Below are 16959 nucleotides of genomic sequence, written 5' to 3' on the forward strand. Positions count from 1 at the left end.
CAGTGAGGTAAGATTTCTTTCAAATGTACCTTTTTTTTTTTTTTTTTGCTTTTTTCTGTTCTTTACTAGTTTCTAGGAAAATGGTTCCATTAAGTAAGGAGTAAATACTTCCCCAAAATATGTTGAACTAGGCGTGGCCTCTTGATGTTTTGGCAGACAGGGAAATGTTATAATTTTTTTCTCTCCCCTTAGGCAACTCTACCTAGGCATTTTAAAATTGAAAACAAACAAACAAACAAAAAAATCACCCAGCTGAAGTTTAGTAAACTTGATTTAGGTTATAATTGTGATCTTTGTATAGCCTATGTCTGCTGAAAAGGCTCTGTGTGACTTTTAAAGTTTGTCAAAAGTTAGTGTGCTATATGACCTGGGAGGAAGTGCTCTGGCTAGAGTGTTCACTGGGAGGTATGAGGTCATGATTTGGGAGTTTGATTGCCATCATAAGATCTGTCACAGTGATGCTCTAGTTTATTTTTTTTTCTCCTCCCTTTCCTTTCTCACTTTCTAATCAATCAATAAATAGTCTTTTAAAAAGATTGCTACTACTGCGATTCTGTCCTGACTTCTCTGGGCAGAGAACTTCACCACTGTGTCCTGGAACCTCTCCTCTCCAGAGCCCTACCCCACTAGGGAAAAATAGAAACAGACTGGAGATATGGATTGAACTGCCAATGCCCAAATCCAGCAGAGAAGGAATTACAAAAGCCAGAACTCCAATCTTCTGCACCCCCCTCCCCCCCAATTTTTTTGATCCGTACTACCAGTAGGTGAGAAGTGATAGAAGGAAGAGAAGAGGACTTTGAATTCAGGACTCGTTAAGAAAGGAGGAAAAAGGGAGGAACATTTGGATGTAATAGGGTCATGAGTGACTTGGAGGGGAAGAGAGGACTGGATCTGGAAGAAAAAAGGGTGCAATTATGTACAAATCTAGACAGAGTTGTAGAGATTATAGTTAATCCATGTCTGCAACCTTGGGATGACCACAGTGGTTTGCATTGGAGGGACTGGGGATTCAAAACTCTGGTAGTGGGAACGGTGTGGAATTATACCCCTGTTAACATGCAATTTTGTAAATCAGTATTAAATATAAAAATATAACATATAAATATAAAATAAAAATATTAAAAATACATTGTCTGCTTTGCAATGAAGTTTTAGTGGTTTTGCTCTAAATACTTGGATGAGTTTTGAGTTTTGTGTAGCTTTATGTCGTCTTCTTCTTCTTCTTCTTTTTTTTTTGCTTGCAGGCTTATCACTGGTGGGGCTTGGGGCCTGTCCTCTGCTCCTGGAGTCCATTTTTCCCCATTTTGTTGCCCTTGTTATTGTTGTACTTATTATTCTTATTGTTGTTGTTGTTGTTGTTGGAGAAGACAGAGAGAAATCGAGAGAGGAGGGGAATACAGAGAGGGGGAGAAAAAGATAGACACCTGCAGTCCTGCTTCACTGATTTTGAAGTGACCCCCTTGCAGGTGGGGAGCTGGGGGCTCAAACCGGGATCCTTTTGCTGGTCTTCGTGCTTACGCCACGTGCGTTTAACTTGCTGAGCTACCTGCCTAGGCCCTGTAGCTTTTTCTGTTTTAATAAATCTGTACATATTTGCAAATCAGATGAATGACATTATGTTTTCATAAAATATGTGAAGATTTACTTTGGCTGTTAGCTCAATTGGTTTACTTTTTTTTTTTTTTTTCTACCAGGGTTATTGCCGGGGCTCGGTGCCTGCACAATGAATCTACTAGCCTTCATTTTTTCCATTTTTTCCTTTTACTTTCCATTTTTATTTGACAGGACAGAGAGAAATTGAGAGAGAATGGGAGTTTATGAGTAATACGTGGGTAGGGGTACCGCAGCCAGATTCCAGGACTGGGAGATCCAATACTCTCAGAGTTGAGAGAAAATAACTTCGGTCACTTCATAGTTTATTTCAAGAGTCTAGAGGGACAGCACCTAGACATTTGGAGATGGGAGAACATCAGGTGTGCCAGAGATCAGAACTCAAGGCAGAGTATTTATTAATATACATATGAAAAGGAACATGAAGATCAAAGATGCATTTAGGTAAATGCAATAGGAACAGTTATCAGAGCACAAATTACTCTCAAGGTATGGTAGACATCAAGAATGTTTTAAACCTTGATTACACTAGTTTTTGTCTGAATGTCATTAGACAGGTGCTATTTTCTGATGCCTCAAGAAATATTCAGATTAATTATGCACAAACCCCAAGCCCTTCAGGGAAGTAGCCAGAGGTCAGAGTTACAGATATGCACTTGTAACTCTGACACTCTTCATATTTCTGCATTAAGGGGGAGGGAATTGTGACAAAAAGAAGTGCCTGAAGCCCTACTGGGCACCTGTTAACTATCAACCAGATGTGCACTGTAAACATGGAGGCTTTAGGTAAAATCAGTAGAAAAATCTGGGGTCAGAAAACTTCTACAACAGGAGATAGGAGGGACAGAGAAAAACACATGCAGACCTGTTTTCACCGCTCATGAAATGTTCTCCCTGCAAGTGGGGAGCGGGTTCAAACCTGGGTTCTTGCATGGTGATATGTGCCCTTAATTGTGTCTCCACCCAGCCCCTAATAGGTTTACTTCTCTATAAATGTGTTATAACATTTTAAACATTAAGAACCAAATTGACTTTGTGGTAAGGCTTCTAATGGATTATTTCCCCCCCCCCGCCCTTTTTTTTTTTTTGGTATGAACTTTGCATCTTGTAGGATGTGGGGTACTGGTATATAAAACCATTTGCTTCTCCCAGGAGAAATCTTGAGAACCATTATTTTAAATCATTTGGTAATTACATATAGTATAAGTTATAGATATTTTATGAACTTAACGATGAAATGATCACTTAATTTCTCCTGGAATTTTGCCAATACATTTCTCCTTTCTCTTACAAAATCAGATTAAACACCTTCCACTGAGTTATTCACCTTTTTGCATTATAAGTTCTTCTAATCTTTGACTTTTAATTTAAAATGAATCATGAATTTCAGCATTTACCTAGGTAGTTCACAGTCCCTCATACTGATAGCATTCTAGAGAAATCCCCCACCTCTACATTAAAAAAAAAAAAAAATCCTTAACTCCCTTCTATTAGCTTTACTTTTCTCTTACTGTATCTGTTTGCCGTCTACCCAAGACCCTTCATTCTCCAAGAATCAAAGCTGTTGTATTTAGCCGTTTCATCTTTTTAAAATTTCTTCTTACTATTTTTTGTTTAAACATCAGTTCTTTCTTTTTGCTGTCCTAACCTGATATTCCTTCCTGTAAGACTTGAACTCACAGAGAAAGGAGTTGCTTTTCTTTCAGTGGTCTGTCTTTTGCTTCTCCTCAGCCAGCTGTTACTGCCTGGGAGGGAGATGAGGCTTCTGGGAGCCTCTCAGAGGCTCACACCACAGATGTGGCATTGCCAGCACATTTAAGTAGAAGAGCGTGTGTTGGCACGCTGGGAAGCCACTCTCTTGTCTGAGAACCCTAACAAGTGAAGGTGAAGGTAAAGTTCACATGTGATCATCACAAGCTCAAGCCTGTAAACTGTTTACTTATTTAGGAGCAAATATGGAAGCTTAAGTAATTCTGTTCACCAAATATATCTTTTGAGATGCAGGTGACTATAAAGTTGAACATAATGTAGTGTTTGTGGCAATTTATATTAATGAAAGCATTGTTTTGTGAATGAAGGACTTTGGTTTTGAAAGTTAAGATACAAAGACAGTCTACATTTTCTTTTTTTGAGGCAGTTTCTGAGGCAGGTGCAGGGCATGAGTAGTGTACCACACCTAAACTATGTGATTTAGCCAATGAACATGAGGTTTCTCCTGGGCCCTATAGTATGATTTCCCTGTCTGTCAAGAGCTGGCCGAGCAACCAAACCCAGATTCCAGGTGTGGTATTTATTCCACAGTCATTCTGTAATTTGTAATCATAGAAACAGAATGTTCCTCCTCTTATTTCTTCCCTGCCAACAGTTTCTGGGTGGGTGAATGTCAGTAGCTGGAGTTATTTTTAAAGAGGAGAGGTGAGGCTTGTCATGCAAAGCTGGGAAGAGGGCGTTTGTTTGCAGAGCAGAGCTGACATCAAAGTGTAGATTACTGCTCAGTGGCTAGGCACTTGTCCTATAACAGGTAATGTTTAACGTGCCAGTCACAAAGATCACAGAAACAGCCTATGCATGGGCATAAGATAGCAAGTACTACTGGAGGACTGAAAGGCTGTCTATGCTCATGATTTTTTTTTTTTTAAATGTATTAACTCATTGGTTTTGCTGCTTCTTTTTTCTTACTGGCTGTAGTTGGACTTTGACACTTGGAAGTTATATCATAAAAATTTGTACTCTTTTTTTGTCTGAGAGAGTGAGCTCGGCTAAGCAATCGTTTTCCACTTCTTTTCACAGGATAATGTAAATGTTTTTTTGAAAGCTTGTGAACAGATTGGATTGAAAGAAGCTCAGCTTTTCCATCCTGGGGATCTACAGGATTTATCAAACCGAGTCACTGTCAAGTAAGTTTCACTGGTTCTAGATTTTTTAAACTTAGGGCTGCTTAAGTGAAAAGATTTCCAGAGAGTTGGTGATTACTGAAATCATTCTTCTCTGTCTTCCTTTATTATTCCAAAGCAGACTGTTTAAAAAAATAGCTTCAAAACTGTGAATACAAAGCCATAATTGATAATATTTCATGGTTTGTTTTAAATCTCTATACCAACTGAAATGGTAGTTCCTATTTTAATGCTTATCAGATATGGCTGTGTTTGGTTGCTAATGGCGAGGATACTCATTATGCTTAAGTGAATTTAGAAGCTATATTATAGCTTGTGGAGTTAAAATAGTTTTGTAATATGGAATTAAGACGTAATTGTTAATGTAAAGATGAGAGTGAGGCAGTGGTAAAAAACTTAGTATATAGAAGGCAGCACAATTGTGTGTGACCAAGATATAAAGCTATTATCTTTTCTGATTTTTAACAGTGAACTGTTTTTACATGTTTCCTTATGTGGATAAGAACATAAAAGTGGAGGGGCACATATGTATGATTTCAGGTGGAAAATTGTGTTCAGTTGTCAGTATGTAGTTTTTGCAAAATAGGATTTAAGCTTCTTTGTGATTTTTGTCCCTATAAATCTAAGTTACATTCAGTGAATCAGAATAAACTTGTATTACCAGATAAATGTGATAGGGAGGTGATTAAATTCTATAATAATGACTACCCTTCTTATCATGGCTCCTACACCTAGTTAACATTTTCCAAGGGGGCAAAATAAATACTTTGATTTGTAGGAACAACAGAAATGAAAAATTTGTATTCTACCTTTGCAAAAGTTCTGTTTATACAGTAAATATTCCCTTGGTCACAGGTGATGGTAGCTTCTAAATATCTAATATGGATATTGTTTTTGCCTAGAGAAAAACAACCTTCTATATAAATAACTTTTATGGTATATATTGTCTTTTAGTGGTATAACCTAAAATCCTAGGAAGAATCAAAAGTCCAACAATTTAAGTGAACAAATTATCTAGTTCTACATAACTCTAGTTTTGTTGAATATGCATTTCTAAAATACACGACAGTGGTAGCAGGCATGAATCACTCTGAATTTCTGATTAATAGAAAGGTAGCTGAGGCATCCTATGTTTCATTGCCAGAATGACATATTTACTTCTATAGTATGTGAGGTCATGTTTAATATCCATGAGAAGTAGCTGTGTTGATGAATGGCTCACTTTTCCTAATCAACATTCTCCTAAAAAACCATGCCAGGCAAATAAAGTTTTGACTTTGCAAGTCTTTCTCTTGTCACTTTCTATTAAGAATAAACATCATTCCCCTTTAAACATTATACTGTTTAGAAACTGCAGCCTGTATTTGTGTAGGCTGCGGATGTTTGAGTAGGTAGTTCATATTTTCTGGTTCCCAATTTATCAGCAAAAGCTAGGCAAAGCTTACCTTGAGAAATTTCATGAGATAGTGGGTCTAAAGTGTTAGTGGGTCTCAAAGCTTACCTTGATAAATTTCACGAGATAGTGGGTTGAAAGTGAGTCTAAAGTGTTTCAAGTGGGTCAACAATATATAATCAGTATCTGTGCTCAGCACTCAGTGAAATCGAATTACTGACAAACTGAAACTGGGAGGTCACTTAACTGCAGCAGTAGTAGCAAGTATGCAGAACAACTTGTTTCAGTGGAAACCACAAGTCCATAAAAGCAAAGTGTGACTAAGAATTACTGGTGAGAATGTCTGAGTGAGAACCTAGATTTTGCTCTAGACTATTTCCCCTAGTTATTCTTGCTTGTTACACCAAAGAGCACAGGGGTCAATCCTAGTTCTGCTAAAATGGAAGCGAAAGAGATAGGAATCATGAATAAGCAGAGAGATAATCAATTTAGAAATGTTGCTCACAGGTCTTATGCTTTGAGGTAGCATTTTTAGAAAAGGTGGTGGGTTGAAGGAAAAAGTAAATAGTTGCTCATTAAATAGTAAGGTAATTATTAATTTTTAAGTTTTTGTTATATGGAGACTAATATAAGGTTTAAAAAATCTTGTGCTATTATTAATGTTTATAAAGACCTTTGTGTTGGTTAGGTTAGTACGACTCAACTTGTGGCACTTTTGCGCTTTCTGCCCTGCCTCAGGGGACAAAAATCAGCAATGTCCAGAGGTAAAGTTCTTATAGCCAGAGTAGGGAGTACTACTGACATTATGTGGGCTGGGGATGCTGCTAAATACCCTGCAATGCCCAGGATAGCCTTGGAACAAAGAATCTTCTTTTTCTACATGCCAACAATATACTAAGGTTGAGATGCCTTGACTTAGAATTCCTTACTTACTCTCACTTCTGCCATTAGGGTAATTGCGTGGGAGTCAAGGATACTGACTGACCGACAGACTTATAAAACTGTACTGAAATATAGTTATTTATTTATTTTTTTAACTTACAAACATATAATTTAAGTATTTGGGTTGTAGTATGTTCCTTTAAAGGAAAGGTTCATTATAAACGTGAATGTGCTTAATATGTACTTTATTTTGCTCATCTTTGTGGACTAAAATTTAAGAGTTCACAGGCCTGCTGTAAGGAATCTAAAATACATCTTTGTGTGGTGAACTGAGCGCAAATAGGGAAGGACAGTTTATGCCTTCATTCTGACAAATGTGAGGGACTTTTTGTTAGTGGACAGCAGTAATAAGCATAGTTGCCATATGGAGCTGGAGGCTGTTGTGCGTAATGAGAGTGAGTAATAGGAGCAAAAGCAATAAAAGCTACCCAGGAAATTTAACTGCAAAACCATATTGACGTGCAACTTGAGAGTAACCATTATTGCAATAGATTTTCCCTAGTTAAACAGAACTGGAGTATTCTTTTTATTAATAGTTCTGTAATTATTAATTACATGTAATGGACTTATGATCTAGTGTTATAACTGAATTAGTTTAATTCTTGTATTGGGGGGGTCTGTATATCCATGAATTGGGTGATAATTTTAATGGAATATTCCTGACTTTAGTTGATAGGATCCATCTTTTCAAAGAAGAAAGAACAGATTTGTATCTTAATCTCTGTAGATGATAGGTTGTTGAGATTGAATCTATCTTATTTGAAATTTTCACTGGGGGAGTGAATTTAGCTTCTGTATCAATTAACAACCACATCTTTATTTGTTATTTACAAATTACTAATATTAATTACTATTTACTAATTACTCATACTGAACTTAGAAACAGCCACAGTTCATAAAGTCAAGATGATGTGACTCCTGCAGAACTGGTTCTGAACTCTTTCTATAGAAGGTCTGCTAGAGAGTGAGCACAATGACCATAAGGTTATGTCCAGCTCACACTGGACAGTTCCATAGAAAGTGTTATGGTTTATGTGGCATCTGACTACTAAGAGGCTGGGAGCAGTTGCTTCTTGTTGCTAGAGCAGCCCAAGGATTAGCATAAAGGTAGAGTTGAATCCTAAATGTTTCAATATATATGACTAATAATTTGCATCAGAAACTAAGTATTGTACATTAACCACTGCTCTAACCAAATTATATATTGAAATGTTTTATGTTAAGAATTTGAACAGATTGTAAGCATGTTTCTTCTTCCCACCCCATTGACATTCCAATCCAGTTTTTAACACTTCCTTAGATACATTCTGTTCATAATATAATTACAGAATGGCAATTCTGTGAACACAGTAATTTAGTCCGATAAAGAAAAAGTATTTTCTAGTATAAATTTATTCTCTCATTACATAGTGCATTAATATTTTAGATATGAGATGCAACTGTGAATGTCACTGTTGAGCTTAAAAATTATCAGATGAAGTGTATAGACCTCAAGAGTATTATTGTTACACATGCCATACTAGAGTTACACAGTTACCATACTAGAGAGTAGTAGTTGGAAGAATTGGTGTTAAAATATTTTTGTCTTAAAAAGAAAGGGGGTTCAAAATGATATTTAGAATTTAACTGTTCTCTAGATCTTCAAAAGGGTGTTGATTTGGCAGCCATCCTGTGAAGTCATTTCTTAGGAATCAGGTTCCCAGATGGTACTCTCTTTTAACACTCTGCCAAATTGGGCTCGAGATAAGAATGTGTATATGTGGATTTACTGAAGATTGTTTCTCCATTGAAGTAAAATGTACCAACTTTGTAATATATAGTTCCCATGTTTTCCTAACTTAAGCCTGATTTTGTACTTTATTATGTCTTTCAAATGAGTTTCTTGTCATAGAGATCTATTAAAAAAAAAGAAAAAAAATAATAAAAGCAAACATCATGGTATCCTAACATGAATCTGTAACTGGAGCTTGGTAACTTCCACCTGTCAATTCATGTTACTATTTTAAAATGTTCCCTTCCCACCAAGCAATTAGAATAAAACACAAAGGAATTTGACATATTTGTACACATTTATTTATTTTAAACAGAACACTGCAAAGCTCTGGCTGATGCTGGTACAGGGGGCTGAACCTGGGACTTTGGAGCCTCGGGCAGGAGAGTCTTTTTGCATAACCATTACGCTATTTACCCCTTCCCCTAAAAATTTGATTTTAATTATGAAGTCCAAAAATTTTAAATGCAACATTGAAGTGGAAAACTAATTTTTTTTCTTTTTTTTGGCTCCAGAATTATTGCTGGGGCTTCAGTGTTGCCACTGCATTACAAGTCCACCACTCCCAGTAAACATTTTTCCCTTTTTATTATCTTTCTCCCCATTTTATTCGATAGGACAGAGAGAAATTGGGGGAGGACAGGGTGGATGGACAGTGAGGGAGAAAGACACCTGCAGACCTGCTTCACTGCTTGTGAAGTGTCCCCACTGCAAGTGGGAAGTAGGGACTTGAACCTGGATCCTTGTGCATAGTACTATGTGTGCTTAGTCAGGTGCACCACCACCCAGCCACCTAGGCAAACTAATTTGTCTTTGCCAAGTCTTATTCCTCTTATTCTTGTCTTTCAAAATTGCAAATCAGACCTGGAAAAGCAGTCAGTGACCTGCTGGTTTCAATTGCCTTTCACTTATTTTTTCCACAATAACATGGCATATTATAACATAACCTAAAATTTGTATAGTATAAAAGTAAATGTCAGGGGCTGGGTGGTGGTGCACCTGGTAGAGTGCAAGCCCCTGCCCCCCCGCCCCACTTGCAAGGGAGAAGCTTCATTAGCAGTGAAACAGTGCTGTATGTGTCTCTCTCCCTCTTTCCACCTCTCTCTTCCTTCTCAATGCCTTTATGTCTCTGTCCAAAATAAATAAAAAATAATAAAGAAATAAAACATTTAAAAAAAGTAAATGTCTCTGCATAGCATGCAAATAATATACTATCAATAAATAAATTAATTGAAACATTAGACTTTGTGCTTTTCAAGTAGTTGGCAGAAGTTTTGTTATACTGACTTGTAAATGGTTAATACTAATAATGTTTATTTTCTAATTAATTTTTTATTATTTTTATTTACTGGATAGAAATAGCCAGAGGTCAAGAAGAAAGGGGGAAATAGTGGGAGAAAGAAATACATGCAGCAGTGTTTCACCACTTGCAAAGCTTTCCCCCTGTAGGTGGGGACCAGGGGCAAAGGTTCAAACCCAGGTCCTTGCACATTGTGTGCACTTAACCTGGTGTGCCACTACCCAGTCCCCAGTCGTTGGAATATCTTGAGTAGCTAACGGGTAAGAAATAGAAGATTAAAAATCAAGAATCAGCAGTAGATCTATTAAAATTATTTTAAGATCACCAGTGGTGACGGACCTGGTAGAGTGCATGTGTCACAATGGGTAAGGACTCGGGTTAAAGCCCCTATTCTCCACCTGCAGGAGGAAAATTTCATCATTGGTAAAGCAGGGCTGCAGGTTTCTCTCTTGTCTCTCCCTCTCTCTATCGCTTCCTTCCCTTGCTCATTTCTGTCTGTCTCTATCTATTAAATAAATAAAAATAATGCCCAAAATATTAAGAAACCTTACCAATAAGTGTACAGTAAGCCTCATTCCTTTCAAAGACAGTCTACCTGCCTTGCTGCTTTGTATCTTTGCCTTACTGAAACCGGCAGAAAAAAAAAAAAAGTAACAAATTGCTTTGTGGCATGATAAAAACTATCTGAAAATTACTATCCTATAGAAACTTGAAGATTTTCAACACTACTTAGTGGAGAAATATCAGAGTATTTGCAATTATTGATAAGTGCATATAAATATTTGTATAAGTTTATGAATGGAATATAATTATTTGAATGTTCAGTTGTATTTGCTATTGAAAATGGAATATTCCTGTTAAAGGCTTGTGCTTGTAAAACCACACTAATCTAAATTACTCAGGATCATAGTACTACACTTTGACCTTTATAAGTTGGCGTGGAATATGTGTTTAAAAATAGAACTGAGTGGCCTGGGAGTAGGCACAGTGCCTGGAATGTTGGACTTAAATGTAGAGGTCCTGAGTTTGATCCCCGACATTGCAGGTGCTGGAATGCAGCTCTGGCTCTTTCTTTCTCATGGTAATAATATGAATCTTTAAAAATTAAAAGTAGAACTGATAAATGCATTTCATTTATACATTTTTTTGTTGTGCAATTTCTGATGCTTTATTTATTTATTTTTTGCCTCTAGGGTTATTGCTTGATGTTCTATGTTAAAACTAAATAATAACTACCTCTATTGAATATCCTTGACTAGGAATAAATCCATATTAAAATGCCTAAAACCACTTACCTACTTATACTTTAGGCCAATGTGTATTGAATTTTATGTAAAATTTTATGATAATTTGAAACCCTGTTTGTAAACTCAAAGTATAAGTTAAACAGTAGCTGTGTTAATGCATTAAAAAAATGATTCAATACATCATTCATTACGCTGCTCAGAGTCCTGCTATCAGTGCAGTCATTGGAGGGTTTGAAACAGGTGGTTAGCAGAGAGCATCAAGTATATCAATAAATAGCACACAGTCTAATTCCAGTAAGATGAAACTCATCTCTTGTTGCAGAAAAAAGAGCAGGGGATCAGATAGTGACTCAGTAAAGCAAAGTCCAAGAAATGACTCAAACACAGAAGTACTGTAAGACTTCCTTTACCAAAACTTACAGTAAATCATCATTTGTTTTAAAGGTTGTTAAAAATGATTTCTTTCTAGTAACCATAATCACCTGTCACTCATTACCTGTAAGCCAGTAGGCTTACATTTTTTTGTTAGAAATGTTTCTTAAACTTTTATTTTGAAGTGTGATGTTTTAGAGTATGAAACACATGATACTAACAGTAAGTAGCTTAAGATACAGATATGTTGGAAAATCCAAGAATACAAACAAGAACAGTTCTGTAAATAACTAATAGCATGGGTTAGGTGCAGGAACAGAAGCTCTTGAGGTTCTTAAATATATACTGAGCAAATGTACCGCATTAGAAAGTGGGAGTGGAAAGAAAATCATGTTTGGATGCTTTGCTTTGAATAATTTTATAGCAACTTTATTTATTTATTTTTGCCAGAGCATTGCACAGCTCCGGCTTATGGTGGTGCTGAGGAGTGAACTTGAGACTCCAGAACTTCAGTCATGAGAGTCTGTTTGCATAAACATGATTTCTCCCTGCCCTATAACCACTTTGTGAGGTAGAGTGATTATCTATCTTGATATGGATGTGGAAGCTAAAGATCAGTGGTTTGTTCAAGTGCTGCTGATAGTGTCATGTTGACTATCCAGTTGTCTTTATAATAAATCAGTTTAAATCCAGTTGTCTTTACTTTATATTTTACCTCTAGGTGTGCCTTAATGAAAGATATAAAAAAATCAAATGATGGGATTTTTTTTTTGTTTGTTTGTTTGCTTGTTTGTTAGACATGAACTCCAGAAAGTTGGTTGGGTAGGAAAGGGAATTCTGGAGATACGGTGTTTTTGTCATTTTTGGAAGCTGTGGGTAAGAGATTAGCCAGACATTAATGAGATTTATTACTTTAAACATATACTTGTCAAACCTCAGTTTGCAAACAAAACAGACAAACAAACAAGTGGGGACCTGCTTCAAATGTAGATTTTGATTTCTAGTTTCTCAGGAGAGCTGTCTGAAAAGGCTTCTCCTCCATAGCCACACCTCTGTATTTCCATTTCTGTATGTGGAAAATTTGAGAACAGTACTAATACGTAGTACAAGGAGACCATTATGAAAGTTAAGTGGATCATTGCAAATGGAAGTGTAGATGCCTGAGAGAAAATATTCATTATACATGAGATGTTTTATTATTAATCTATAATTGTATAATTGTGTATTTATAAATCTATAATTAAAGTTACCATTAAACATTAATAGTACGTTATTAAATTTAAATGATGTAGCTTATTATGTGTTCTGTGAACTCCATCGTATGTATAGTTTGATGGCATTTTTCTTATATCACTCTTTCTATCATATTGCTATCTATTTTTGTGAGTTTGACTTGTTTAGATATCTCATTAGAATGTAACTGAGTAGTATGTGTCCTTCTGTGACTAGTTCATTTCGCTTAGTATGATGCCATGACAATTTCTAGATGCTATCCATAGGGTAGGATTTTCATTTCAAGGTCTGTAGCCAAAATAATTAAAATACAGATCTTGAAAACCTACGTGTACTCTGTTATTGTGGCATTATACTTAAGGATCATTATATGTAATCAACCTAAACTTTTAATTTATTTTTATTAGTGATTTAATATAGATTTGCAGAATTATAAGATAATAATAAGGTACAACTCCTTACCAACCTAAACTTTTGTTGATACTTGAATACAAAAAAAAAAAAAAGTTTAAACAGACCATTGGCTATTACTGAACATCACAGTAATCTTAATTATATACCTTTGCCCCTTAGTTTTAAATTTGTGGTTTTCATTTACCAGTATTTTTGTTTGTTTTATTTTATAGGACAGAGAGAAATCAAGGTAGAGAGAGAGAGAGAGAAGAGAAAGAGAGAGAGATACCTGCAGCCCTGTTTTCCCACTGAAGGTGAGGAGTGGGAGTTTGAACCCAGGTGGTTCATGTTAACATGTGCACTCAGCTGGGTGTGTCACTGCTCATCCCTTCACCCCCAGTCCAGTGATTTTTTTTTTTAATTAAGATGCAGGTTAAAATATGACTAGAAATGTTGCTGAATCTTTAGACAAGGAGATCAAAGAATGCTTTCTTTTCTGTTCCCTCCTCACCCCCCCCCCTTCCTTTCTTCTTTCCTTCCTTCCTGGAAAGAGAGGAACCAGAGCATCACTATAGTATATGGAATGCTGGAGATTGAACTCAGAGACTTATGCTTTCAAGTCTAGCACCCTGCTTACTGTACCACCTCCTGGGCCCAAGACTGTGTTTCTTAAACATGATTTACCCTTGGAATAATGAAGTAGGAAGAAAGACACAGGTTTAGTATACATATGAAAAGAAGATGCAGGTGAATTCAGGCCATTCACATTTATTGATATCAAAGATTGAAGATATTTTAGCAAGATTGAGGATGAATTAGAGACAACTAAAAAAGAAGTAAGAGATCTCAAAAAGAGATTAAGAGATGCTGAAAACAACAACAGAGTCCTATGGGATGACTTCAAAAGAAACAATATACGCATTATTGGCTTACCAGAGGAAGAAAGAGAAGGGGAGGAAGAAAGCGTTCTCCAGGCCATAATAGCTGAAAATTTCTCTAGTCTAGACAACACCAAAGACATAAAGATTCTAGAAGCCCAGAGGGTCCCAAACAGAATTAACCCAGACCTAAAGACACCAAGACATGTCATACTTAGATTGGAAAGGAATAAGGATAAAGAAAGGATCCTCAAGGCTGCAAGAGAAAAACAAAGAGTCACCTACAAAGGAAAACCCATAAGATTAGCAGCAGACTTCTCCATACAAACACTACAGGCCAGAAGAGAATGGCAAGATATCTATCGAGTGCTCAATGAGAAAGGCTTTCAGCCAAGAATACTATATCCTGCTAGATTGTCATTCAGACTAGATGGAAGCATCAAAACCTTCTCAGACAAGCAACAGTTGAAGGAAGCAACCATCACCAAGCCTGCCCTGAAAGAAGTTTTGAAAGGTCTCCTATAAACAACCAGACCACCACAAATAGGACATATATAAAAACACTCTAAAACTCTACAAGAATGGCCTTAAAATATCTTCAATCTTTGATATCAATAAATGTCAATGGCCTGAATTCACCTATTAAAAGACACAGAGTAGGAAGATGGATCAGAAAACACAACCCAACAATATGTTGTCTACAGGAGACTCACCTAACGCAACAAGACAAACACAGACTTAAAGTGAAAGGATGGAAAACTATCATTCAAGCCAATGGCCCACAAAAAAGGGCAGGAAGAGCTATTCTCATATCTGACATGATAGACTTTAAAATACATAAGATTAAAAAAGATAGGAATGGACACTACTTAATGCTCAGAGGATCAGTCAATCAAGAGGACTTAACAATTATTAATATCTATGCACCCAATGAGAAGCCATCTAAATACATCAAACTTCTACTGAAAGAGCTACAGCAATATATTAACAGTAACACAATCATAGTAGGGGACTTCAACACCCCACTATCTCAACTTGACAGATCATCCAGGAAGAAAATCAGTAAAGACATAAGGGAGCTAAATGAAGAGATAGATAAACTAGAACTATTGGACATTTTCAGAGTCATTCATCCCAAGAAACTGGAATACACATTTTACTCAAATCCACATGGATCATTCTCAAGGATAGACCATATGTTAGGCCACAAAGACAGCATCAGCCTATTCAAGAGCACTGAAATCATCCCAAGCATCTTCTCAGACCACAGTGGAATTAAACTAACACTTAACAATCAACAAAAGATTAGTAACAGTGCCAAAATGTGGAAGCTCAACAGTACACTTCTTAACAACTTCTGGGTCAAAGAGGAAATCAAAGAAGAAATCAAAATGTTTCGAGAGTTCAATGAAAATGAAGACACAAGCTATCAAAATATTTGGGACACAGCTAAAGCAGTCCTAAGAGGGAAGTTCATAGCTATACAAGCACACATTAGGAAACAAGAAAAGGCACAAATAAACAGCCTGATTGCACATCTTAAAGACCTAGAAGAAGAACAACAAAGGAACCCTAAAGCAACCAGAAGGACAGAAATTACTAAAGTTAGGGCAGAAATAAATAACATTGAGAATAGGAAAACCATACAAAAGATCAATGAAAATAAATGTTGGTTCTTCGAAAGAGTAAACAAAATCGACAAACCTTTAGCCAGACTCACAAAACAAAAAAGGGAGAAGACCCAAATAAATCGGATAGTAAATGAAAGAGGAGATATCACAACAGACACTGCAGAAATTCAACATATCATGCGAGGCTTCTATGAACAACTATATGCCACCAAGTTAGAGAACCTGGAAGAAATGAATGATTTCCTAGATACCTACCAACTTCCAAAACTAAGTAAAGAGGAAGTGGATAATATGAACAGGCCCATCACAGCTAATGAAATTGAAACAGTTATCAAAAATCTCCCCAAAAATAAAAGTCCTGGACCAGATGGTTTTACAAATGAATTCTACAAAACTTTCAAAGAAGAACTAATACCTCTACTTTTAAAAGTCTTCCAGAAGATTGAAGACACTGGAATACTCCCTGCCAGCTTCTATGAAGCCAACATCACCCTGATACCAAAAGCAGACAGGGACACAACCAAAAAAGAAAACTACAGACCAATATCTCTGATGAACATAGATGCGAAAATATTGAACAAAATTCTAGCCAACCGGATACAGCAGTATATCAAAAAGATTGTTCATCATGACCAAGTGGGGTTTATCCCAGTCATGCAAGGTTGGTTTAATATACGTAAATCAATCAATGTGATCCACCACATCAACAAAAGCAAGACCAAAAAAAAAAAAAAAGAAAAGAAGATGCAGAGTATGCGGAGGAAAAAGCAGTGTACCAGAGGTACTAGAATGTTTCTTTTGCCAAGAGAATGTTGTGTGCTCCAGGATATATTCCTGTAGACTCAGTCTATGCCACATACAAGAGGAAAAATCTCTTAAGTAATTTATTCTTACATATTAGGAAACATTTTTTCTCTCTCTCCTTTTTTATTTGATATTTAGAGTAGTGAAGAACTATGTCAATTACATCTAGGTCTCAGAAAGAAAGATTAGAGATATGTGGATTATTAATGATAGATATATTTTGATATTATTTGTAAGTATTTGCATTGGTTTTAATATAAACAGATTATATTGAACAGTTTTATTAGAATGTAAAAGCTGAGGGTGGGGGTAGATAGCATAATGGCTATGCAAAGAGACTCTCATGCCTGAGGCTCCAAAGTCCCAGGTTCTTTTGCTGCCCTCTCAGTATTGCTTTTATGACATTGATGAGTTACCCATTCTGTGTATCAGTTATCTCAAGTATGATTTAAAAAAATTAATTTCATAAGATTTATAAATTGCTACT

General features: G+C 36.2%; 1 protein-coding gene across 8 annotated transcripts in view; it reads left to right on the forward strand.

Moving 5' to 3' along the window:
- The window catches only part of LMO7 (LIM domain 7), a 269766-nt gene that overhangs the window by 149359 nt on the left and 103448 nt on the right, over positions 1-16959 (forward strand). For 7 of the 8 annotated variants that reach the window (XM_060191528.1, XM_060191532.1, XM_016192063.2 and 4 more), the window contains one exon: positions 4405-4511. In XM_060191528.1, coding sequence (XP_060047511.1) covers positions 4405-4511 — 107 coding nt within the window. Of the gene's footprint in view, positions 1-4059; positions 4197-4404; positions 4512-16959 lie in introns of those variants that run through there. The other variant, XM_060191531.1, reaches the window with a different exon arrangement.

The sequence above is a fragment of the Erinaceus europaeus genome, chromosome 5, assembly GCF_950295315.1.
Source record: "Erinaceus europaeus chromosome 5, mEriEur2.1, whole genome shotgun sequence".
In the NCBI taxonomy this organism is placed as follows: Eukaryota; Metazoa; Chordata; class Mammalia; order Eulipotyphla; family Erinaceidae; genus Erinaceus; species Erinaceus europaeus.